At 41.8% G+C, this 27,168-nt stretch overlaps 1 protein-coding gene across 6 annotated transcripts in view; it reads right to left on the bottom strand.

The window, feature by feature from the left end:
• Positions 1–2,114: 2,114 nt before the first annotated feature.
• Positions 2,115–27,168, bottom strand: part of NFATC1 (nuclear factor of activated T cells 1) — a 402,803-nt gene continuing 377,749 nt past the window's right edge. For all 6 annotated transcript variants that reach the window (XM_085605934.1, XM_085605933.1, XM_085605935.1 and 3 more), the window contains one exon: positions 2,115–4,231. In XM_085605934.1, the coding sequence (XP_085462060.1) occupies positions 4,182–4,231 (50 nt within the window). In that variant the 3' untranslated portion in view covers positions 2,115–4,181. The remainder of the gene's footprint in view (positions 4,232–27,168) is intronic.

Genomic DNA, 27,168 nt, shown 5'->3' with positions numbered 1-27,168 from the left:
GTTCGATTTTATAAGTGTGACAACGGGGGTATAAAAACAAAAAAAAAGTTGATGCACTCTATTAAGATTTAGATCAATTTTATTGGAAGGCAGGGATAAATGCATTTTATGGATAGTTAAACGCACTGCACATTATCGATAGCACCTTGTTTGCCCGAATCTAGCAACTAAGGTGTTGAAGAATGCTGTTTAGGTGTTCATGAGTGATTCATGATCAGGAGTGAGATATCAATTGAAGCACTTTATTAAGATATAGAACACATTTGTGGGGTAGTTCAAGCACTGTATTAGGATCTAGATCAATTTTATTAGGAGACAGGAAGAAAAGCACTTTATGGGAGTTAAATGCACAGCACTGTATTATGAAGAAGTATTTTGAATATCACTCCTGCACTTTGCACTTTTACTTCAGGCTAAGAAGCAATAGGGAATATATCATTAAAGGAATAGTAGATCCAAACATTACAAGCTAAAAATAATAATGTTTAATGGTGACACCGACATCGTGACTGTATATATGATGTAATGGCTGTCATTATGACTCTGCTTAAGTGTGACAACGGGGTTAAAAAATGCTGATGCACCTTATTAAGATTTAGTTCAATTTTATTGGAAGGCAGGAATAAATGCACTTTATGGGTAGTTGAATACTCAGCAATTTATCGACAGCAACTTGTTTGCCCGAATCTAGCACACAATGTGACCAAGAATGCTGATTAGGTATATTTGTTTTTTTTATATCATGAGAGATTTATGGGCAAGAGTGAAATATGAGTTGAAGCACTTTATTAAGATATAGAACAAATGTATTGGGAGTTGATGAACTGTATTAGGATTTAGATCAATTGTATTCGGAGACTGGAAGAAAAGCACTTTATGGAAATTAAATTCACAGCACTTTATTAATAGCACCATGTTTAGTCTGAATATAGCAATTACTGTGTTTAACGTTTTTGCTCTATATGTATGAATTTGCAAAATACTGGACTTACTTTTTAAGATAAGACGATGTAGTTCAAATGTCGCTCCTGTATGCTGCACTTTTACTTTAGACTAAGAATGCAATAGGGAATATATAATAGAAGGAATGGTGGATCCTAACTTTACAAGCTACAAATAATTATGTTTCATGGTGAAATTGATCTTCTGACTATGTATGTGATGTAACGGTTCTCATTATGATTCTTTGCAATAATAAAACATAAAAAAATTAAAAATCCAGAGGACCTTTAGGAAGAAGAATTTGCTGACATCTCTGCAAAGTTTTAAGGAAGGAGGCATGAGTGAAGATGGGCACGTTACAGAATCAAAACTTTAGGTTGTGCAGAAGAGTTCCCATGGTAGATTAAGCAAGGCTTCGGTTGTAGAGGAAAGGAGCTTCTTTTGCAGATATGTGGTAGTATTTGTGTATTCAAATGTGCCCACTTGACTAGGTCAAGGATATTCCATCTGGTAGCAGTCGATTCATGTGTTGGCAGGCTCTGTGGAACTAGCTGGGGTTAGTGGAATGGGAGGAACCAATTAGGAACAATACACACAATTTTTCCTGGGTGAGTAATTCGTTCAGACAAGTAGTTGCAAGGTGGCATGAAGAGGCAGAGGAAAAATTCAGAAGAAACTGCACACTTAAATCGTCAATTTATCAAAAAACACACTTGGCTTTATATGTGAAAGAGGTTTTTCCAGGCTCCGCGTTCGTCTTGACAGGCAAGGTGGGTGCGTCAATGAGGACCAGTGTCACTCAGGGAGCTTTCTCTTCTGGTCGCGGGGATTCTTTCGCTGTGGTTGATAGATCCCTAGAGAGAATATGGTCACGAAATTGTGTCTAAAGGAACATGGTGACATGCAGAGGAGTGTGTGATCATGGTATAAAGCCATTCCTCTAAATTCTGAAACTGGCTAGCTATCTGGGCAGTTGTATTAGTGATCTGTACCAAAGTCTTATTTTCCATGTTAATTTACACCCCTGGTAATCCTGGCGGTCTATTATTCGATTACATACCACAAACAGATCTCAAGAAAACGCTGTGGCTATGTAAATTCTCACTGTAGAAAGGTCACCTTTTACTTTCAGGGACTCCAAGAAACGCAATGAACCACGCCAAGTCAGCAGATGCCAGTAAAAGAAAAAAATTGTTTTTATTTTTTTCTTTTACTTTTTATCTTTCTACATATTTCACTGACAAACACAATTTGTCAAACGTTTCTTTTGCTAAATCGCAAGCTATCACAGACATTGCATGCACTTCCTACTCTGATAAATATCGGCTACATAACTAGGATTACACAAACGAGGGATACATTTTTGCTAATATTTTATCCAATAATAGCTTAATATATACATGAAGCCATGTTACATTATCGTCTTTTCACAGTACTGTGCAAATGCTAAAATATGGCTTTCTTTTACTTTACATAAAAAAGATAAGACATCCTTGAACAGACTCATTATTCAAACTGTAACAAAACATTCCACTTTTTTTTCATTGGAAGGCTAATTTTAACCAGTTACTGCTTCATTTGTAAATGCGTAGTTGAGGCTTGTTTCCAGAAGGGGGCATTAATTACCAAGGCACGACGTTCGAGTCACACTTTTTTCAGCTTCAATAAACCATGCTTTTTTGGTTGAAAATAAATCCTCGCGGGTGATACAAGAGGGCGCATAATGTACGAAAGGCATTTGAGCACCCCTCTACCCTGTACTACCAAACTGCCGTTAAAAAAACAAAACCATGAACACCACATTATACAGTGATGCGCCATAGAACGGGTTTTTGGTAAACTTTTCACACAGGTAGCAGAGCGAGGAATCAGGCGCCTGGGGGAGAATAATCGTGTTCGCACAACATTTACATTCCCACACTGTTGCGGACTATGTACAGTTTTGCGGTGACTAGTCTGCTGTCGTTCGTTGAACATTGTGTTTCGTTGTCTGAGTGCGTGTGCAGCTTGCTTCTACATCTAAAGTGCGTGGTTGGCTGCATGAGGGAAGAGGCTCAAATTGGTCGTCGCCATGAAGTGAGACCGGAGTGCCAGGGGCAGAGTTTTGCTCTAAGGTCAGATATGGCCAGGTTCTGGTCCCTTTTCGAGCATGTTTTGGCTTCAAATTTTAAGGAATGGGTTCAGATTATTACAATTGTATGAAGACACGCAGGGATCCGCAGTATTTTTTTTTTAAGCACAGTTTCCTCCGGAGAGGTGCCCTGGCGCTGGGGGCCGCCGGAAAGATTAAGCGAGCTTTTGCCCAGAGTGACAAGGTGCTGGGCTAACCTTCCGCCGGCGCCGGGGATCGAACCGTGAGCCCCCTGTTCTGGAGTCAGCCGCCCTGGCCGCTGCCCACACCTTTTCCATCAATTTTCCAAACTCAGCGTGTGCTCGCTGTAAATCACTATAGACACAAGTGTTCAGTTCTGCAGCACCTCGGTCCATTAGTTGACTTCCTTGTGCTATGTGTGAAGTCACGTTACAATCTTATCCATGCAAATACTTAGTATTGAAATGTCTATTTACCACAAAATAGTTAACAGTCTACACACATGAGATGACGCCTGGGAGTAGCCAAAAAGCTGGTTAAAATCGATCCAATAAGGCAACAGACCCTAAAACACAGCAGCGTGAAAAACTGCAGAATTCCTGGAATTCAGAGGCCTTTTTCCTTCCCTTGATGTTTACAACACAGTCCGACGGCTTTCAAACACTGGAGTGAGACCATTCAAGGACTCCTCACTGACAGGTGATTTGCTTTTATTGTATCAAAATGCCCTGATGCCACAAACTTGGTGAAATAAGGCACTTCCAGAGAAAAATTTCAGAGGGTGCTAAAGGGAGGGATCAGTCTTGAAAGCAGGCCAACCCACTTGGCTAGGGAGCATTTTCATCCTATGGAAAAACACCTTGAGAGTTTTCGGCCCAGGGCGTCCATCTTTGCTTGAGATGATGGTTGTATCAGATGCCAATCTCTTTCCTGAGGACACTTTGATGCATGTCAGAGACCCAGTGCCCGCCTCCATAACAGTTCCAGGGAGGCGCGGGGCAGAGAGCGGTACCAGGCCAGGATATCGGGTTTAGGCGCTCACTACAAGTCACAGTGAAGAGGCGGGTGTAAAATATCAGCTGTTCCTGGTGGCCAAGGGATTGGCTTGTGCTGTTTGTGTTTTTCAGCTTCTTTCATGCTAGGGGAACTAAGAATGTACATTGGTGCAGGAGAGGTCGTTCCTTATGATTTCGTTTACTGAAAGCAAAGAAAGAAAAAATATTAAAATTAGCAGCAGTGAAAAGATGTAACTGGTGCATAAAGATAAATCCTGGAATAGAGCAACTCACATAATTAGTATCATCAACATGTTCATGTGATTTTTCAACAAGTTAGAGGATGTGCTTTGTTTAGCTGTTTCAACCTTAATGGTAATGACCAGACTTTTATATATCACTTGGTGTCACTCATCTTGACTTAGTGCTGTAATTAACAGGTCGCTATTACCTATTTTAACATTACATTGGCCATGCCAAGATTTGAAGTACTGATATGCAGGTCAAAGCAGATAAACAGGAGGTGTTAACTCACCAAGACATCTTGCCAGCATCTTTAGACAAAAAAGGGTAATGCCCCTGTTACTCACCGGTAATATTCATTATTCCAGGTCCTAGTTTTCCTCACCACAGTATAGATCCTATCCCTCCCGGCCCTTGTTTTGAGGGCTTCGTGTTTCCCTGTGGCTTTGGTTACAGGTCTTCTCGGTGGGTGGGTGTGTGGTCGCTCCTTTTATATGATTGGTTGCTAGAGGAGGTGGCCATATTTTAGGGATGAGAGCTAACATTTACTTTGGAGTTTCTGTGGGATCCTAAAGCTCACGCGTGAATTACTGTGGCGAGGAATACAAACGAGGAGGTAATGCAGAGCACTTCTCTTAGTTCTAGTGACATTTAACATACAAAACAAAAACAAGGGAGGGGTAGCCACTACATATTCCGATGTACAGCAGAAAAGATCCATGACATATGATCCCTGACACACTACACAGCTCCCCCTTTACCCATATTAAGAGATGGGCCACTGCCATTTCTGTGCATGAGCAACATCGGCAGTCACTAATTGCTCCCCTTGCTGGGAGGAGTCAAATGGACCACCAAAGTGTAGCCCTTCAGCACTAGGCTGCCATGGTACTCATAAAAAATCATGGAAAAGGAATACAATAAATGTACTTTGGCTAAGGCTCCAAAATTTCCTGTGGCAGCAGAAGGTGTCACTCTAGACATTCTGGGCCAGATGTAGATAATCCATGAATACCGAATTCTTATTACCGAATTTTACCGATTCGGTATTAAGAAATCGGTATTCCGTATGTAGCTAATGAATCGGTAAAAAATACTGATTCCTTAATATTCCTTATTACCGAATCGGTAATACCAATTCGGTAATAAGGAATACCTACCCATTCATTCCTATGGGCTTGGAGGCCCATAGGAATGAATGTAAAGCCATTCTGTATTAGCGATTCTGTATTACCGAATCGGTAATACCAGGAGTATTTCAAGGGTGCCAGGGTGTCCTTTGCGCCCCTGAAATGTGCCTGTGTGCACATGTGGCTCACATACATGCCCTAAGGGCAAGGATGTGTGCCACATGGCACTTAAAAAAAAATCAAAAGTGAATTTTTAAAGGAATTCGTTAATTACCACCAACTTGAAGTTGGTGGTAATTAACGAATTATTAAAGCACATCAGCACTCTTTTATGTGCTTTCTACATTGCATTTACCGATTCGGTGAATACCGATTCGGTAAATACCGATTCGGTATTTACCGAATCATCACCTACATTAGGAATGGCTAAATATCGGTTGGTAACCCTGAAATTTACCGAATTTCGGGGTTACCGACCGTTATTTAGCCACCTACATCGGGCCCTTTGTGTGGGGATTATTCGCTTTCCTGGTGGTATACACAGATGACCTTGACGAAAGCAGTAACACTTGGTAAAAGGTGGAGGCACTTCTCACTCAGTGCTTCTCCCACTACGATCAATGACTGGATGGGAACATTTACTTAGAACACTTCTCTGACACATCCTTCTAAAGGTGCTGGCCTTCCCAATAGCAGAGAGAACGACTCATTTTTAGCATTTGCCCGAGTGGCTCCTGACTGAAGGCCAGGGAAAGGGCCGGGTTAAACGTGGTCAACTAGTGCCCACATTTGTGTGTGTTTATGTGTGTGTGTGGCAGGGGGATGTGCTTGGCTACTTCTTAGATGCTAGGTCCCTTATTCAACTTCGTCCATTCATTTCACAGTATATCATTGTTTACCAGTACAGTTTGGTGACATCTTGAGATTGGTGCTGGGGGGATGCACAATCATAACTGAGAAGTGAAGGATATAAGATTTGTCAGTGAAGTACATAAGGGCCGAAGCCCAGGAGCTACCAATTTTACAAGTAACCCTGATGGACACCTTAGTACAGATAGTAGTAACATGCTTTTATAGTTACCCAGCGATGCTTTTTTTCGATTATACTGAGAGAGGTCCCGGGTTCATGTAACTTCAGTTTTTTTCATTGAGCCAAACACCCCTCCTCAATAGGAGAACTGCAGTTAAGTGTGAGACCCAGAGATAAGTATTATTTGAGGTAGATTGACGGGATTCAACCTTTAAGCAGCACTTAGGTAATACTGAGGCTTACTCAGGGTAACTACCGTGTAGGTTGGCAGCACAGATAGAAATAATAAGAGAAAGCATGGATGACAAGTGTTATGTGAAGTGTGATTAAAATCTACGAAAATGAGGTCAGCAACCGAGTAAAGAAAAATTGCTTTTAATAGTTCATGAAGAGAAGAGTTAGCTGAAAAGAATAGAAATAGACAGTGTCCAAGCTAGAAAGACCAAGGGTGTGAATGAGGTACAAAAATTAGATGCAGGAAGATGATATTGGTATTGTTCAGCAACTACATTTGAAAAGGCAACGATGAACAGCTAAGGAAGAAATTTTTTACATTGCTTCACAAGTGTGATATTGTGTAACTCGGGTTTCATGTAGTGTAGTTCTGGCTGTGTATAATCTCTTAGGAGTTTAAATTGACTGAACTGATTGTTCCCATAAGCACTGTAAGTTTGTGTATGCCTGCACGAGGAGAATCATTGGTGTAGAGGGTTCAGAGTTTGGTATTTTCAAGGGAATCTATTGTGGCGTATGCAGTACAAGGAGTTATGATTTGGTAAAACGAGGTTGTCTGTACAAGAAGACAGACACGTATAAGATAAGCAACCTATGAACTGGTATGTGGTGTACAGTACATTGTCCATGGAAAGCATATGATGTGTGGTGAAATGTGATTCATGGTATTTGGTATGACTTATGTGAGGTATGGTACCAGGGTGAAGATGGCAGACGGGTAGCATTCAGTCACACTGCTTAGATTATGGTCTGCACATAGCCCAATAATGAAAGGAAAAATATTCAAACACTGCAGGGCTTAGACACAGGGGGATACCCTCTGAAAATATAATAAAAATATTCTCAGGGAAAACATGAAGGTATGCTTAATGATATCCCCTCCCATCATATTTAAAGCCTCATTTGCAAACAACTGATGCACCCAATTGGAACACATATTCCATAAGTATGATTCAAAGAGTAAGCAGATATCTGCGACCACAGATGGAGAAAGCCCTGTAGCTTAGCTCTGTCCACTAGCCCTGCAGATTGTTTGCAGACTGTAGAGATATGAATGGGGGAGGGGTGTTGCAGGGAAAGTGCCCATATAAAATGCAGCTACGCCTAGTAATCTGTATATTTGTAGCATAATATGCTGAGAGGCTTTGGACGTTAGTTTCGCAGGAAAGTAGCATTCCTGGAGACTGTCTGGCTACAGGGCGGCTCTATTTACTTCCCTCTATGAGGCAATGAGCAGTAGACCATAGAGTATTACTAGAATACTATCAATTGAACTGCTTATTTATTGTTGTTCTGTGCGTTTTCTCCTTCATTTCTTTCTCTCTCTCTACCTATAACAATATTCATAATAGACATAAGAAGGATAGGGAGAGCAACAGGGACCTTAGGTCCTAATGAAGACTATTGAACTGTGTAGGACTTCATCCATGGCCGAAACATGTTGAATGCCAGACATGATAATGATAAAAATTCCTGACATTTATTTCTTTGCTTTTAGCTTTCTCAGTTGCATCTCTATTAAAACTCATAGGGATCCCGTTTTACTACACACATACTATTCTTCTAAATAAGAGCTACCTAAATGCTTACACCTGTGCATACTAACTGGCCCTGAGTGCAGGAGGGTACTTTATAATGAAGCTATCACCATTGGTGGATAAGGGTTCCCATCCTACCATATTTTGCATCAAACATAGTTGTTGATTCCATGATTTTCTTTTGATGCGGGTTCACTATAAATTAGTTTTCTTGGTATAAATCTGTGGATAATCACAAACCTATCACATGTTATTTTTCACTGTGCAATGACACATAATACTGTAAAAGGGAGTTCTACTGATTTCCCCCCACGAAGGGAGTGAGAAGATGGCTCTTCGATATTCCATGGGGATAGGGGAATATTGTTACTCATAAGGAATAAACTAATAATGAAAAGAAGTCTCCAACTAATTAACGAGCAAACAATTACTGATGTCCCTTTTTATAGTTGGCACATCTTAGTACATTTTGGTTCACACCTTTGTAACAGTTGAATGTTTATAACCGCTTCTATACTTTGAAATAGCCAATTGCACTGACAGTGTTAATTTCCAATGAGATTCTCTCAATAACGTTGTCAGATTCTCTGAAAGTCATCCCTATCAAAAGTTGTGTTTAAGAGGCATAATGGTTGTCACTGTTTCGATGAATATATGGCTAGTGCACCGATTGAGTAACTTAGTTCATAACTGTAGGTGTTATGGGCCCAGGTTCCTTTTGTTTTGCACAGGTTTTTACAAAAACTGATAAAGTATCAGAATAATTAAATATAGGAATAAGGTTAGCACCCATAAGAGCTGGTCTATTATGGATAAGACTGTGAAAAGTAACAATTATAGTCTGTTGTGCTCCCTTGTGTAGCAGACGTATGGCGATAAAACACACTTTGTTGGCAAAATTGATTACTCAAATTATTCTATCTGTAGTTCAGTTCTTTAGCAATTGTGAGGACCATTTTCATGACTGTTCTATCATATGCAACCCCATATTTTGAGGGATTTACCAATAAGAAGTAACTGCATGATAATTTACTGATAATACACACTGCATTCTGATTGGAAAATACTTCTATCAGACTTCTCAAACTTATTAAAGGTGCAAATATAAAAATGAATAGGTAGCCCTAACGGTTGCCTCAACAAGAGTTGGAAGAATAGAAACAAAAGGAAGTGTGATAGCATCCACCATAAACCTTAGGGAAACTATGTTCGGAATTTAAAGTAAAGCAGATCATCTAGCTAATTTAAAATTGTCTGCTGTGACGGTGGTCATTAGTATAAAACTACTCCAGTGTACGTGGTGGGTGTCCCTTCGGGGGCTAACAGGTCCGCCATGTTGGAATGACAGGCCTTCATCACTTATTCCTCAAGATAGACACCCAAGTCTTCGGTCCCTCTTCAGAAATAATATAGCCATGTGTTTGTAGTTTTCGACATGCATGTCAGGGATATTTCAGAAGTTGTTCGGTCCGGGACAACCAGGGTTCTCATGGAGGTCTTAGAGAGATAGGATGCGGGTAGAAACAGTGCCAGGGGGGGCTGCTCTTCATTGCGTGGCCCCTCCAATGATGTTGAAACTGCAAATACCTCATCGCCTCACATTCTACAAAAGGTAGGAGAAAAAACAGAGGATGGTAGACAGGACATGTGTCCATTACAGTCCTCCTCTAAATTAGGCCATAAATGTCCATCAGGACCACGCAGCAACATTGGCAAAACGTAATACTAATACAAGCAAGAACAAGCATTGGCAAACCCAACAGGTCTGGTCTTGGCAAGTTAGTGCAATTGCTAAATTTTTTCTTTTTTATTGTAAGCACATGCCACAAAATAAAAAAAAGAAAATATATACTTGCAATAAAAATGTAACATTTTAAAAGAAAAACTACTGCCCACAATTTTAATAGAAGAGTTAAGGTGTTTTCTTGTAGGCATGTGTACCACATTATTTTAGTTTTAATGCACTTCAGAGGAAAATATTATACTTAAAAGGACTAAAAAGATATTACTGAAGGGCACTTTTTTTAATGTGGCTGTACACATGTGAAACCTGATGTAGGCTGGCCCATTATCTGTTCCTGCATGCTGTGGAGGGTGGAAGCAAAATGTGAATGACATCTGAACAGACCAATGGATGACCCAAAAAGCCTCTATGCCCGTATATATGCATACTTTTTAGGAGTTTTTTGGATTTCATGAAGATGGTGATACCAATTAAGCTGTCTCTAGCCATATTACATTGTGAAATACAGCACTTTTCGGTTTCAGAAAGTCTCTCTAATATACCTCGGCCTTGTTGACAATGCACTTGCCATACTAGAGATGACTATGCATATGATGTCAACCCATTAGGGTAAGGGAATATCAGAATCTTTCTTTGGAAGACGCCGAATTTGCAACAACGATTCCCTCCTCAATTCTCAGAAGAAAGGCCTATTGTACTCTTGTAAAAAAATATGGAAATGTTTAAGAGTTTTCAAAAAAGCTCCCATCCAGACTACCTTACCAGGCGTGGTTGTGCTATTTCCTCCAAAAAAGGAGGAACTTTGGAACTACTCAACGCAAAAATTCCAGACAACCATAGAAAAATACCTTTTTTTATGTGGATTCATAAAATGACTAACACATCGGATCGTGTTCTGCTCTTATATTAGAAAACTGGAGGAAGTGAACAGTATTGCCAACAGAAAAACAAAACAGAACTATATCTCTGCATTAGCCAGTAAGGCTACACTGCCACTGATAAAAGCGTGTTTTCTTTACTTCTGTCCCTTCTTTCACTGTGTTTTTCCCTGTAGATTGTCAGGACATCTAGTTTCCCACACTCAAATTATGTCCATTTATCAGCTTGTGTGCTTTGGCAGAGGGACAGGAAATGACTGAACCTGGCATGGGCCATCCACAGTGGACTGCACAACATCCCTTCTGTTTCCAGCCTCTCCCCCGCCCACGGCTGCCACCACCATCCGATCTGCAGTGAGATACTCAAAATGTCACCAGCGGGCTGTCGCTGGATGTGTCCGCTCGCAGTTTTCCTAACATTATTTGGAGAGACAGAATCACTTGCTGACGTCACGGAACGCGCAAGGGGAAGGCCCAGGGTCCCCCTTGGCCTGCGAGCTGCCGCGCACTGCCTGTCGAGATAACGGCATGTGTTTGTTGGCAAGGTCCATGGCTTTCAAAAACCAACTTCCTGAAATAATTAGGCGTGAGTCTTTAAAAATATAATTATCGTAAATTAATAAGGGATTAATAGAGAGCGAGGGAAGCATCTATGAATTAACAGGAGGAATGGTTTTCTTCCATGGAAACTGGTAAACAGCCAAGGGATTCATGTGGCCTCTGGACTGCATGTGGATTTGAAAGGATGCACTTCACAGTCCTGCAAATTCTCAAACTTTAGACAGAGTCTGAAAGTCATGAAGTTTATGGTGTTTGTTGACTTTTATTGCAACATCTATATAGTGTTTACTGTCCCTATGTAGGGAGCTAAAGCACTTGCCAACATAGGTAGCATGCTACACAGTGTAGGGTGTGTGGTTGGAAGTGTGCTGTCTTTGTTTTGATCTTACATGGGAAGTGTTCCCCTGTTGTGTGTGATGACTACCGAGGTGTGGTTATCATGTTTGTGGGGCACAGAGCTTAGCAGTGTGGTGGAGAATGAGGTAAGAGAGAGATATGCAGTGTAAGGTTCTCAGTAAACTGCCAGCTTTGAACAGCTCTGTGGGTCCCTTTATATTAATGCTTATGAACATAGTCCACCTCGCTGTTTACACCAATAGGTTGTTCGTCAGAGATATTTTGTTTGATTTTTATGATCCTCAGCTAGCACAGACTGGAGGGAGACATGGTGGAGAGCTCTGATGGGACGAACTTTGTTAATAATATCCCATATCTGATTATCACTGTGAGATGTTAAAAAGTGGTTGTTTTGTGTATCTTGTTGGGACCTACAGTGGTGGACTAAATAAAAGTCCTTCATTGGCCAGTGGCATGTGACAGGTCTCTTCAATGATTCCATGCCTGTTCAGGTGGCAATGGATGGTTTAACTGCTGTAGACCAGTACAATACTGGGTGATGGACATGATACAGTTCAATACTATCTTATGCAAGTGTAAGAGTATCAGGCAGTAGAAGGGAATATCTATGTAGCCTGTATGAACTTCAAACAACTGCTCGACCTCTGAGTGTTATCGTATTAGTATTAGAACATTGGAATGTTGAGCACTCCATTGTAGACAATGGAGTGCTCCGGGCTTCTACTGGCCAGTAGAAGCCCAGAGAGCAACATTGCAATGTTGTTTTCCTTTCACAGCTGCTGCTGAGAACAAAAGCCTCTCAGAGCACAAGGGGATTTAAACCCACTCGGGATCCGAGAGGCCTTTTTTTTTTTACTAATTAACACATTCTGCCCTCTCGGGGTGGAATGTTCTAATAGCCTCAGAGCCCTCCTAGCGGGCTCTATCCGCCATTAAAGTCCAGCTCCCTTGTTAAAGGCTCTCGCCTTCAGCTTGGTCCTTTAATGCTGGAGCGGACCTTTAATGGCAGGTAGAACCCACTAGGTCAGGCTCAAAGGCCATATTAAATGTGGGCCAGGAAGGTTTTATATGGTATTCTATTGTAACTGCAAGCATATAATGCTTATTTCCCCTAATGAGGCTCTGAATGGCTTTACAGTTGGCAGCAGACTGCCCTGGAACTCAAGGTTAGTGGTTTTTTTTCCAGTGGTTATCGGCGCTTATTGAGATTAGTCATCTGTTTTTAAGGAACCCATTCAATGCATTTGCTCCTCAGAATATTAGGAGAGGAACTGCTCTGATAGTGCTTTTGACAGTGCTTCAATTCTAAAATTAAATAAACAAAATAATAAAATAAAAAGTATGTGCAGCGGCATCCAACAACGCAGAATATGAAAGCCAAATACCAAGGTAATCCAATCTTGAGTTTGCCTCATACCTTATCTCAATCTAGCAGGTCATTTTCCATCGCAGCTTTCAAATTGTGTCAGTTTTTCTATATTTTGATCGTTCCCTTTTTCTCTATTCTGTGTTTTTGTCTTCTGATCCTGGTCAATGTCTGATGAAGAAAAATAAGTCCTGTTCCCAGAAAAGAGAACCAGTGGTATAATAAAGATAGGGCTGGCCGATTCCCCAGCTGTGAGAAGTCTACCACCCTGGCAATTAAAACATTTCTAAACCATTAATGTAAAAGGAAAATAAAAGGAGTTCCAGAGTGCACCTCTGTCTTGCCCATTTCACCAATCCAATTTTCCCTGTAATGCCCTGTTTGGAGCGTAGCGCTCCTTTGCCTGAGTTTCCTTATGTAATCTTCTTAAAATGGTGAATAAAGGGTTCTGCACAATGGTGGATTCCATGAGTGACCAGTTTTAGACCGATTCACCAAGTCAAATTCGCACCTTAAATCCATGCAGCCCACATGAATTGATCCCTTCTTAACCTTAGCGTATTTCTCTGTTATCAAATGAAGATTGAGGCATTGGTCCATCGTGCCCAGACCTGGACCAAAGCCATGTTGCACCTCCAAAAATACCTTTTTTCTCTTCTCAACTTTCCAACCTTGAAAGAAAAACTCTGCCTAAAACTCAAGCAGCGAAATTGGGCGATAGCAAGCGAGGAGCTACTTGTCTCCTTTTTTTGAAAATCTGAACTATAATTGCTTCAGACCGGGAGGAAGGGAGGACCTCGATAATAGCAGCCCAAAAGACATTTGTTAGCAATGGAGCCCACAAGGGAATGTGACTTTTAAAAACATAAACTGGTACGCTGTTCGGACCCGGGGCTCTGCCTGATAGAGAAGCCAGCAATGCGATTGTAACATCATGGACCTGGATGGAGTGGGAAAACTGCTCTATCTCATCACCTTCAGCCAAAAGATCAAGAAATTCTGGCTCTTCAGAAACATCATAGGAGTTAAAAATGTCTAAAATGTGTTCTATCCACTTATTTGCTGGAATTACTTTCTCTGGAGAGGACAGGGAGGTGTAATAAAATAAGGAGCACACACTGTTCGCCAGAATGCTATGGCATCTTTATATTTGCCCACCTCCTCCAAGTCATGCCAGGCTTTTCTTTAACTTCCTTCTTCTGTGCTTTTTAACACCTGGTTATAAAAGTGGTATATTAATCTAAACATCCTAATATCAAGCAGAAGACCGTGGAACTTCTTAAAAGGCCATTAAACATTGTTTACCAACCTTGGTACACTTACTGTTAAACCAACCACGCCTATGGTTCTTGATACGCTGGGTTTTACTGGTCAGCCTATAGCTGATAGACGCATTGAGGGACAGGAAGGAGGATATAATTTCATTAGGCGCACCATCTGGGATCAAAAGCATATCTTTTGGACCCTCGCGGGCTGACACTAGATCAGTTAAAAAGTTGGTGGGTTTGGTTTAATCCCATTTAATCTGGACACCTTGAGTTTTTGAGTATTTGATCAATGAACCACACTTCTGGTTTTGCGTCACTCCTGTGTGGATATAAATTAAGACATTATGGTGGTTAGGGAAGCAGAAAACTCAATAATGCTACCTGCCCCTTTCCCTGTAAAGGTCGGAAACAAATGTTTGTCTATGCCTTTCCGGTCCAATGCGCACAAAAAAGGATGGATGGAATGCTTGAATTAATCTCAGCCTACTCGGGCCGCATCCCAGTCCATCGCTATTTTGCAAACCATGCCACCTCAGTTTGGACACAGCTATATGCAAATCAGTATTGAACCTGCTCCAGTGGGAACAGTCTAGCCCAAACTTGAAAGCCAGGTCCTCTCTGAACCAGAACACAAGCAATCCAGGACGGTTACTGATGTAAAGTCACAAAAGATACATTGTATTTCATAATGAATCTATTTAAACAATCCCCATATAAAACGTGTTTAAAATGGCACTGCCCCTCCCCATCCCTGTCTACAAAGCCACAGGCATATTCATATATCTACTGAGTAAGTTCTAAATTCTACAACAATGTTCTGTTTTAACCAAGGTTTTTACACTTATTGTGTACGCTCACCATATATTGTTGATCATTTCTGCACTTGCATTTGTATCCATATTACTTTACTAAAAATCTCCTCCATTCAAGCTGCCTCTCAGAATGAATCGGTTCTTGCACATTTCTTCAGAAAGAAAGAACTAAAATAAGGGTTGGTGTGTTCTGACATCTGCCCACATACAGGCCTGAGGTACTTTGGCTGTTTGTAGATCTCCAAAGCGAGGAAGACTTCACTGTCGTGACCGCCTCCAGGGCTCTCCCAAGAATCTCCTTTTCTTTCCCCATTTACTTCGGTGCCAGTCACTTTCAATCGCTTACAGTTTCAAAGTTCTTCTTCGATTATTGTCAAGCACAATAAAAATGTGTATGTTATCACACTACCAAATCAGAAATCACCAGCAGAAAAGTTTAGTCGCCGTTATTCAAAGGCCGATGGCACTTTTCTTCTCAAAACCCAGTCTCTAGGGAAATCTACATTTTTTTTGTGAACAATTTCCAACATTCCCCTACAAATTCTTTTGTTTTGTCCTTTTTTGTTTACATAAAGGCTCGAGGGCGTTTAATGATAGTAATCTGCGCTCTGGCCGAGCTGCATAATTGCATATGAATGGACATTATGGAAATGCTAATTAAGATTTTATTTCTTTTGAAAGACTAAAGAGTACAGCCCTCCTTCCACAATTGGCACTGCAGGGCACTTTACAATTAGAACTCACGCCAGCACTCCAAACGCTGGCATGGGACAAGTAAAATACATAATTAAAATAAATACTAATGAAATGATAACTTCATACTATTTTTCGCACAAGGTCGTCGACTTATTTGAAAGACAGATGCATGTTTGTGCCACATAAAGGAGGAGTAGCAGGCGAAGAACAGATGATTAACAGCATTATTATGAATTATTAGTATTATTTGTAATTACTTTGCACTTGGAATGTTATCTATTTACTTCTGGTATTCTTCTTAGCACCAGGGCGTCAGTGTAAGGTAACTCTTGAACGCAAAGACACTCCGGCAATAGTGGAAGGTGGAGGAGTGAAGTGGGGTGAGAATGGGGGGGGAGGGGGTGGGGAAGAGAATGATGGAGTCAAGACAGGGAGAGAGGAAAGATGCAGCACGTGGGTGGAGTGGCCTGGGATTAGACAGGGAGGCAGGGCTTTATGTGGGCCGGATCCTACCGGTGCCCAGCACCGGCAGTTCTAAACAGCAGGTGCCGAGACGGGTCCCAATCAGGCTCTCCATTTTTGCCCTCACCCTCTGTGAAAAGATAAATCTCAACTCTGCAGCCCTGCCAGCCTTCACTGCCTTTGATGTAACATCAGAGAGACTCGTTATAGTTCTTTCACGGTCTCATCATTTCAGAACTGAAGCATTTTCAATGTTATATAAAACTAAGCCATAGCTGTTGCTTGTTTATCTTATGCAACTAACAACCATTGACAAAGCCAATCGTCCTGGCTTGTTGTAGGTGTAATGTTACTTGTATTATATGTCTGGATGCAGTGACAGAATGAGCAAAATACCAGTGGGGCGGTGCCCTATGCTAAGCATAAATTTTCAGTTACGTCTTTTTAAGCCACACCCTTAATTACACCGGCCACGCCTCTTTAAGAGACCCCCCCATCCCCCCAATTTTTTCATCTCACTTAAAGCCCTGCAGAGAGGAGTAGAGGGGCGGGAATGGAGGGACGATTGGAGGATGAGAAAGAAGGCAACAAGTGGAATGTGAGTACCAAAAGAAAGAGAGTGAAGGAAGAAGAATAGAGCCAACATTTTGGAGCATGGAAGTTGTGGATATGCAGGGAGGATTGGAATCAAAGATGGCGGGAGCATGCAGAGGAAAGCATAGAGATGCAGGCAGCGGAATGGATAAAAGGTGCAGGAGGAGAAATATATGAAAAGATGAGGAGGATGAGTGGGAGTGAATAGAAGAAATAGGGAGCTAAAGGTAAGGAAATCAGAGGAAAATGAATGACAATAAAAGAGGGTCTGAGGTTGGAGCACGGGGCAAGGAATTGAAGCAAAGACGTCGGAGGGATGCAGCAGTAGGAAGAGGAGCAGATGCATAAATAGAAGGAAAGATGTAGACAGCAGGAGAGGGAAACGCAAGCTAACTGTAAGTAAAGTTTAGGCTGTATTTATTATTTGGTGCTTTAGAGCATACAGACACAAAGCACAACAAAGTACATCAACAAGTACACAAGTACGAAAGAAAATCTGGCGGGCCTATGGAACACCATTATAGAGCAACAAGAGCGTCAATAGTTTGTGGTACAGTGATGGAAAAGAGAAGTGTGGACTGATGGTGGAAGATGTGATGGTACATGAAGCCTTCACTTCTGTCTTGGAGTTCCCCACAGTTTTCTGCTTTTTTTGCTCTTGGTGCTTAATTCACTGGGAAAATGTTTGCTAAATAAAGGTAATAGTGATGGCGTAGATCGAACTGGGAAGTCAGCCTGTGCTATGAGTACTGTCACTCTTTATGAAACATGTTTCCTCTGAAGGAAGCATCAAGGATTACTCAGAACATAAACAGCAGCAAATGCTACAAAACGCACTCTAGCAAAAAACAGAAATGGTCAGTTGGAAAAGTAAGACCAACGCTAAATACAAAAACACTGGGCACTTTATGTACTGGAGTCATTTGATTGATGGAATAAACGTTGGTGTTTCACAATAAGGAGGTTCTTGATGTCTTCTCATACACATTGGGCAATGTAGGTACTTGCTTATTGTACACTTCGCCCTACTTCGAATGCACACACACACATATAAGTATTGAATATATTTTTGAAGAAATAATAAAATATTGTTTTAGAAATAATCCCAACCCCTGAGAGCAGCCTTTCAAGAAGACTTTTCTGTGCAGAGGTATAACATATGCCTGTCGGGATAGGAGTCTGACGCGGAACCCCTTAGGCACTGTAAGTGAATATTGCTCCATGATGTATCCATCAGAAGTCAAACAGTATACTGCTCAGGTGTTCATCAATCGTGGTGGACAGTATGCAATAGGCGTTAGTGCCTCCAAAGTTTTTGGGGTTTTTTGGGAGAGGAGGGTGTCAGTGTTTGCAGAAGTAAGTGAATAGGCAAAGGTGCTTGCTACTAACAAGACTAGCAACAAAATAAGGGGAATGTGCATTTATGAGTGACAGCTGAAAAATAAAGCGTTGCCTGTCCCCTCTGCAAGACGCACTGAAAGTTAAAATGTGAATGAATCGCTCTTTCTCCTTTTTCATACCTTCCTTTCATAATATTTGTTCCTGGACTTGACGCCATATTTTCAAAATGTCACATTTGCCGTGCATGGAATAGCTAGCTGTATTTCCCCTGGATGGAATATTTGGAGAATGCAATATGTGTCATGGACAGAATGCCATGTTTGCTTGAATGGGATATTCCTGGAATATACACATCTTGGGCATGGCTAGTGCTGCATTAAGATTACTGCAGGCACCACCACAAACACACGCAACATATGCAACAAATGGCCTTTAAAAAACGTCACAAACAGCAAAATAATATTATCCAGGCCAGAGCTGATCTGGGATTGTGCAAGAGAGCTGGGAGTTGTAGTGCACTAGATGTGATACTAAATAACTGTTTCTGCCCTTTTCGACATCAAGGGTCAAGTTCTCAAAACTGTTTATACAGCTAAGTTCAACTTAGCTGTGTATAAAAAAAACTACTAGAAAGGTTCATTTTCCTGCTCACAATGCAGGCAAAAGTACACTGGCCAAGGGCAGGAGTAACTGCATTACCAAGGTGGGAGTGGTAAGGGAACTTCCCCTCCGACCTCCCTTCCAAATATGGTGGGTGCAAAGAGAAAAATGGCCCTTCATGAGAAAGATATTTTCATGAGATCAAAATACTGCCCTCCTCCTGGGATTCTTTGTGAATCCCTGAAAAGGCAGAAATTTCCTCCAACCTTAAGAGTAACGGTATGGGAGTATCTGTCCTCTATATGCATGCGCTACATTTCATCCTGCATTGGTACACCACATTCAAACAGCATCCCAAATAACATCAATATTCCTGGATGGCCTAGTGCCTGGAATGCTTATTTGCGATGCATTCAGCCGTCTTCGGTATCAGGCTAATGGAACTCCATTTTAAGCCTGAGCAAAAGAGATCTACTTTGCTGACCCTTCTGAAGTTTTGAGTGCCTTAATTTATTTTCTTCAAAAGTTCAGTGTTGACAGACTCATTACAAATAATACCTACTAGGACAATTCGTTCACTTTTTTCTTGTTAAGGGGAACTGGGAAAAGTGTGTTTGATGGACTCAATGATGCAATTTTAACAGCAAAAACATGCAAAGAAATATTCAATTTATTTTACACTGAGCGTGTGGAGGGCTGAGGATCCCAGGCGATGAAGCAATGATTGGAAAAGGAAGTACTTACTGTTATGGCTGCAAGAGAAATTATATTTCCCTCTCTTATGTCTACATTGTGTGATTTACCTACTCAGTGATATTCAAAGTATGGCCCGGGGGCCGCATGCGGCCCTCCTGACCTTGGTCCCTGGTTGAACAGCAGCACTAGGCTGCTGTTTACTTTACAAAGCACTAATGCTTATAAAGATATTAAATAAATGAGAAGCATTTATTTACAATCAAACTGAAGTAAAAAACAAAGAAGCACAGAAGCTGTGGTGCACCACTCGTCCTTAAAAATTAAAGTGTTTTTAAAGTTATTTTGCAACAAACGTGTAAAAATATGATAAAGTCCCTTCAAAATTACCATCAAATTATAAAAGAGCATTGCGATTTGTGTTTTTTAATTTGAATTTAGAAACATAAACATTTATGCCCCCACCTCCCCATCTCACCGCCTCCATTCCCACGGACAATAATGCCAATACGCAAAGTAAAATAAAACAGTTACACAGGATAACACAGTGTGATCAAATGCGAAGGTTCCAGGTGCAATTCAACCACTAGATTTACACGTTGCTCCCCTACGCCCACCTTCCCCCTCCCAAGCCTCCGACTGTCACCATGCTGGCATCAGTGAGGCCCTCAGTCACACCACATATTAACTTTTTGGTCCCTGGGAAAATGTTTGAGAGTACCCATGATCTACATCGACCTGAAAAATCTAATTCATCATTTGTTTTTCTCAAGGTCGGTTGACCTCTCGGTTCCCTGATCACTTCACATCGTCATTCTTGTGTTCTTTGTTCGGCCTATTTCTCTTTTTATCCTTACTTGTCATCCTCACCTGTGGACAAACTGTGGCATTCTCCTCCCTGATCTTCTCAATCCACTACTTTATTATATAAATGTTCAACTCCTTTCCAAATCTACTATATTGACTTGGTCTATTATGCATTTCGTAATTCCATTTACATTCCAAACTGCTTCCTATTTCTTGGACTTATTGAAAACGCTTTGCAGTGAATCTCTTTCTCTTACTTTACTTGTGTGCATACAAATGTTACATGGATGAAATACACAGGGTGATAAGTAACACTTTACAAAAGCTAAAAATAAGAAAATAATTATTTTTGGAATACTGTTCATTATATTTTATATATCAAAGTACAACAACGCATTGTTAAAAGTACACCTCCACTGTAATATCCAGGTCAGTTTCCACCTACACATGCATATATGGATCAATGTAATAATTCCAAATCAATACACCTGACTTTCCCCACCCCGGTATGAGTTATAGTCCACCATCGACAATCACATCTCCCAAGTGGCCAACATGGCTAGTGATAGCCTCTGTCTAGTCCTCATATCCATAGTAGGCCTTGTATGGTCCACGGATCTCCCTAAAAAAACACTTCTCAAACTGAATAGCTAGGATATGGCCTGAGAACATTCACCTAAACACGAGGGGTAATGAGAGGCCCTGGCTGTGTGTGTGTACTGTAGTTAAACCACTGCATTCGTAAGGCATAAACACACACCAGAGGCCCAGCTTCTGGGGATACCAAATATAAAGGCACACATGCATCATATAATTGAGCAACAATATAACGAGAATAATGTGAAAGTGTACAAGAGGGACGCGGGGAAGGAGGACACAAAAGACTGCAGCACCTGTGTGGGCACAGGGCACTGGCTGGAGGTATTCATTGCCCTTTTACCAAGGAGCGCAGGTCAGAGTAGAAAAACAAAGGGGCAGATTTACAAGCCCCTTGCACCTCTTTGCGCTGCCATTGCGTCGCTTTTTTTTATGCAACGGCGACGCAAACAATGCGCCCTATTTACGTGATGCATCTAGGGAGATGTGTCACGTTGTAAAGCCCTGCGTCACATTATACCTGCGTCAGGTATAATGTATGCAGGGGGGCTTTCCTACGCAGGAAAGCCCACTGCGTCACTTTTAGGACGCCACTGCATCAAAACCTTACGCCTGCTTGAAGCAGGTGTAAGGAGTGACACAGTGTAGTGGGAATACGCCACAAAATGCATTGCTGGAGTTGCGTTGTGCTTGCGACACGACTCCAGCAATGCGTGACTTTTGGCCCAACAGATGCGTCGGAATTTCTGTCGTTTCCTTCCACCATGGTGCGCCGTATTGTAAATACGGCGCATCCATGGTGGTGCAAGCATTTTTTTAGGGTGGCGCAAGGAAAGTGACGCATCTCTATGGATGCGCCACTTTCTTGTAAATCTGCCCCCAAAGGGTGGTAGTAGGCAGAGGATACGATTGAAGAAGTGGCCATAGAGAGCGAGCATAATAGAAAGTGAGAAACAGCAGAAGAGAAAGAGAGACGAAAGGAAGGACTGGGGGTGAGGGAGCGTAGAGAGAAAGAAGGTGTAGCCAGAAAAAGAGAGTGAGAGAAAAGAAAGAGACACAGGGAGAGAAAGAGGGAGAGAGAGACGGCAAGAGGGAGAAAGAGAAAGACGAGGCAGACAGCAGCATGTAAGGGGAAGGAGAGAAAGTGAGGCCGGATTCGCATGGTTGCGTGACTCGGCTCCTGTTTTGGCTCTTAAAGCGAGGCTGGACCTCCTGCTTGCCTCTGGCCCAGCCCTTGCCTTGGATTCTCAGACTTGTCTCCTCTGATAGAAACGCGCACACGGCACATTCCTTCCCATAGATATATTGCGTACACGCGATTGTAACCTATGTGCGCTGGGATGTCTGTCTGTCTGTCATATGACGCTGCCTTGCCCTAGCCACGCTTGACTTCAGTTATACATGCTTTCGGATTTCAGTACAACAGTGTTTACAACTAGTATATCTGGTGGCCACAATAGAAGACACTTAATTTGCAAGCAAACCTCGTGGTTTGAGTGCAGCATGATTCGGTGCACAGCCCATGTCTGTGCAAGTGACTTTCAAAGAGCACGTCGGCGTCTTCGGTCTCGCGGCCCGTTGGGCCAGGTAAGGCTGATCATGAATCAAGTCACCACCGCTGCACTTGTACTTAGGGATTTTTGGCGGGTTTCCTTTTTTTTCTCCTTTCTTCTGTGTTTGCTTTGATAGCCACCCACACCCAGCCTTGTTGACTCACCTACTAATACTTTCCATTTTCATGTGCAACTTTTCCACTGACAGTCAAAATCAGAGCATAAAAGAAGCGGCAGGTAGCCCAAGATGTCCGCCCGCCAGCAGTTCTACACAGGAGCCTTTCCTGTATTCAGCCCCAAACCGGCCTCGGAAGCCGGAAGTGGGCCGCTTCGGCACCGCACTCCTTCAGTCAGGGCCTCTTCGACCCACCTCCCCTTTTGAGGCTCCGAAGTTTTCAAATGGAAAATTTGTTTTATGACTCATCATCATATCTCAATATTATTGATGCTACAGGCATATTTTCAACTTCCAGCCCAGCCCTTAGGCTACAGAGAATGCCTGGATTTAAAAATAATAGTTTCCTCTAGGCCTTAACTTGCTCAGTTCAGTTCAGACACTACAGACAGCTTCTGCGATGAATTACCGCGCTTGGCGGTGACTTCCAGTCCACGGCACCCTCAGCTCAGACAGTAAGAAATATGTTTCCAATGAACACTGAAAAGTAGCTGTAAATCGTGCACGAAGGGAGCATTCTCTCATTCACACTTGTGGCCAGCACTCTACCCCAAAAAGCAAAGGCAAGTTCACATTTAGATTGCATTCAAATAAGATTTTTTAAAGTAAGCGAGTACCCAGCAGGCCTAGGCCAGCCATGAAAAAGCAGACAAAGTTGAAAAATTGTTAGGTTTTAAATCATTTAAATTCGAATTCATATTTTAGTAATATTAAGCAACTTTACATCTGACCAGAAAAGACCTGCTATAACCTAAGAATGCTAAGGTGCCAGTACATTGCAATACTTTATCTTCCTGTATGAAACAAAATTTCCCATCAGCCATCAGCACATTAAATTATATCATGGCTCCCTGCAGTCTTCCCCCTCCTAAGACATACTTAATGGCAACTGCAACACGGGCGCACAGTGGGTGCACCGCTGGCACGCCAAAGGCAAACCCGTTTGCGCCTGTCCATGCCTGGACTGCACCCAGCGCCAGGTACCCTGGTCCGATCATCGTCCAGTGATACTCCGCAGCACTCCTTATGTCGCTAAACCCCAGATGCCGTTCCCTCAACTGCTGCCATTTCGCACCTCACACCACGGTAGGATCTTTCACCTGCACCCACTGCTTGTTTTCTAGCAGCCACACACCCATACCCCCAAGAAAATACTAACAATACCCTCAACACCCCCTCCCAACACACAAGCCACACAGGCACCAACAATGCCAACACCTCCACCCTACACCACAAGCCACAGCAAATCCACACGTCAACATCCACTTGCATGGATGCTTCTGAACACATGATCACTGAGCAAACCCACAACGGAAATATGGGACCTGCTGATTAGCGACGCACCTGACATACTCTTCATCACAAAGCTCATTTCCTCATCCGCTCCTGACATTACCACAGCAATCCCAGAGGGTTACAAGATCTCTCAACAGGGCCCCCTTCGCAAGCCAGGAGTAGGAATCTATGTCATGTACATGGAATCCATCAAATGCAAATTTTTTAAAGAAAGACAGAATTCTGAATTCAGCACAGGGTTATTTGCGTACCTCACTCATGGTTTTCTCAAAGAAACCATTGGCGGCTCGCCGAGGGAGTGCTGCGGTGCGGTGGGTCGGGCGGGGGAGTGGCAGCATGGGGGGGTAGTAGAGTGCGACATACGACGGACAGGAGTAAGGTAAGTAATTAAATAAATACAACAATTTGCCTTGCGCGTGCTGCATCGCCGAGTAAGCGATGCAGCATGTGCAAGGTAAATTGTTTTATTTATTTATTTACTTACCTTACTCCTGTCCGTCACATGTCGGACTCCACTACTCCCCCACCCTGCTCCTCCTCCGCCCCACAGCACTCCCTCGGCGAGTCGCCACTGAAAGAAACTAATCGTTGAAATAAAAAAATATTGTCAATAAGTAGAGAAAAAGAAAAACAGGGGACAACATGTTAATCTGTCATGTTTTACCTCGAAAGCTGATGTACACAACTAATATAATGTTACGTCCGCCAGAGCCTTCTAGTTGCTATGATAAATAGTGTTTGTTGGCTGTCCAAAAACATGTAGTACTCAACCGTTATGTCCGCCATCCCTTTCTGATTGCTATGATAAATAGTGTTTGTTGGTTGTACAAAAACATGTTGTACTCCGGGCCAAAAACGGCGCTGCAAGTTATAATGATATTTCATTGTGTACCAACTATGCAGGAATTCATATGGTAAAGTCTATTGAATTGAAAATTAGTATGAAGTATACACATGCATTATTAAAATGGGCCCAAGATACTGAGGGCTTCATTCACTGTCCTGTCTTTTTATGTGTAGATACTCCACGCTGGTAAAGATACTACTTGTTGATCCCTTTGTAAATAGCAAACAATCGCAAACTTACAAAAAAAGTGTGTGTTTACCTTTATGAATCAGGCCCTGAGTTTAGTAATGGTGGCTATTTGTTCAACACTGATTTGGGATTACCAATACTTTTATGTGATTCAGAGAGCAACATGTATTCTGTTTTTGCACACTGGCTTAGATAGAGAAGCAAAAAATAGAGAACTATTCAATTTATTATAACAAATGTTCTACTATTCTTTATTCCCATACTTCTCTTGATAAAAATAGTACCCCACTAATGTGAATGGGCCTATCGTCCCTGACAGGAAGGATCCAAAAATGCAAAGTGCTGACATCAAAATGTTTGCCTTGCAAATTGACAAATTTTATCAAGTTCAGGGTGGTGTGATTTTTGTAAGCCTACTATGTTTTCTTACGTAGAATGCCCTGCAAACCTCCAACTTTGGCTAAAATCTTCCTATTTGCTCACATTTCTGTGAGGAAAAGGTATGCAATCTGAAGGGACCACAGAAATCTTATCTTCAGCATTCCAACATGTCTCCTGATATAAAAAAACAAGTATCCCACTTGTGTGGTTCGGCCTATCAACAGTGACACAGTGGGTCCGGAAACAATCAAGTTTTTGCCTTGAAAATTGATAGCCCAAGATGGCCTGACCGCCACCAAGTGAAACCTAATAATCCCAAATATTTCTGAAAACTCAGCACTGAGAGGAATTAACGATGGTGTGACTAGCGTGGACTCAACAACTTTTTCTTACCCTGAATGCCTTGCGAACCTATAACCTTACATTTCCTCACATTTCTGTGAGAGAAAGTTCCAGAACCTGTGGGAATCTACAAAATTCCTACTACCCAACATTCCCACAATTCACCTGGTAATTGTGTGGCTGGGCCTTCTGCAAGTGATGTGATATTCCCCAAAACACAATGTGTAGACATCACATTTCACCATGAAAATTGACCCATATGGTGAAGTGAGTATCTGTCGAATTTGATCCTGAGATCGGCTGCCACCCAGGGGAGCCTATCAAACCTAGACATTCCTGGACACTAGACACCCAAAAGTGTAATGGATGTGGTATATTCCTGGATCCCATGACGTCTTATCCAGAATTCCTTTCACACTTCAAACCATCCTCATTTGTACCGTTTTACTGGGAAAAGGGTGGGAACGTTGGTTGCTAAGATTTTTGTGGGTTCCTGCAGATTACAGAACTTTCTCGCGCAGAAATGTGAGGAAAATGCATGATTTCATCATAAGTTTGATGTTTTCAGGGCCCTCTGGATTAGAAAACATAGTAAGGTCCTCATAAGCCACAAGACCCTCGGATTCGCTGTGTTCTTTTGGCTTTATAGCTTTCCCTGTTTGCTGGCTGATCCTGAGACCAAACAGTACAATATATCACCATGACAAGTGAGAAGACATTGGGATTTATCCCCTCTACTGGTTTATACATCAAAATTATGCCAAAAAGATTCCCAATTTACTATTGATTGCCATGAGGATGGGGATGATATAGGTTCCATGGAGAAGAAAGACTACTGTTGCTGTAGGCATGGGGAAGTGCCCTGAGATCAGAGTAGGCTGGCCACCACTCCATTAAAAAAAATATCCCAGGCATCCAGTGGGTTTCTGCTTCCCCAGGGGCCAAATTGGGGTAGACAGTCAGACGATTCAATTCTTAAGCTTTAGTCGTCTTACTATTTCAGGACCATAAAAGCACAAACAGCAATACAAATAATCGTAAAATTCCATAAAACCATTACATAAAAATATTTCATAACTGTCATATAATAAATAACTAAACAGATAATTGCAATAATAAAATCATTAGTCCCGTAATTTCTTTTCGTATGAAAACAGCATGCCTTATAAATGTGGAAACTGCTAAACACATTTCTAAAGAGTGTAACTGTTGAAGGAAAATCACGGCTGGTCAACATTGTCTGAACTTATACATTCATAATATCTGTAACCCAGTTCATCTTTCTGGCTCCTGTAAAATTTACAAAAGAATAAAAACTGACCGTTCTGATGGCCCAGTTGGTCAAAAATCAGTTTATTGTGACTGTGGTATTACACATGTCTTACAGGGCATTATAAAATGGACA

Source organism: Triturus cristatus, chromosome 5_1, assembly GCF_964204655.1.
Source record: "Triturus cristatus chromosome 5_1, aTriCri1.1, whole genome shotgun sequence".
In the NCBI taxonomy this organism is placed as follows: Eukaryota; Metazoa; Chordata; class Amphibia; order Caudata; family Salamandridae; genus Triturus; species Triturus cristatus.
This window is presented reverse-complemented; position numbering and strand designations above follow the sequence as displayed.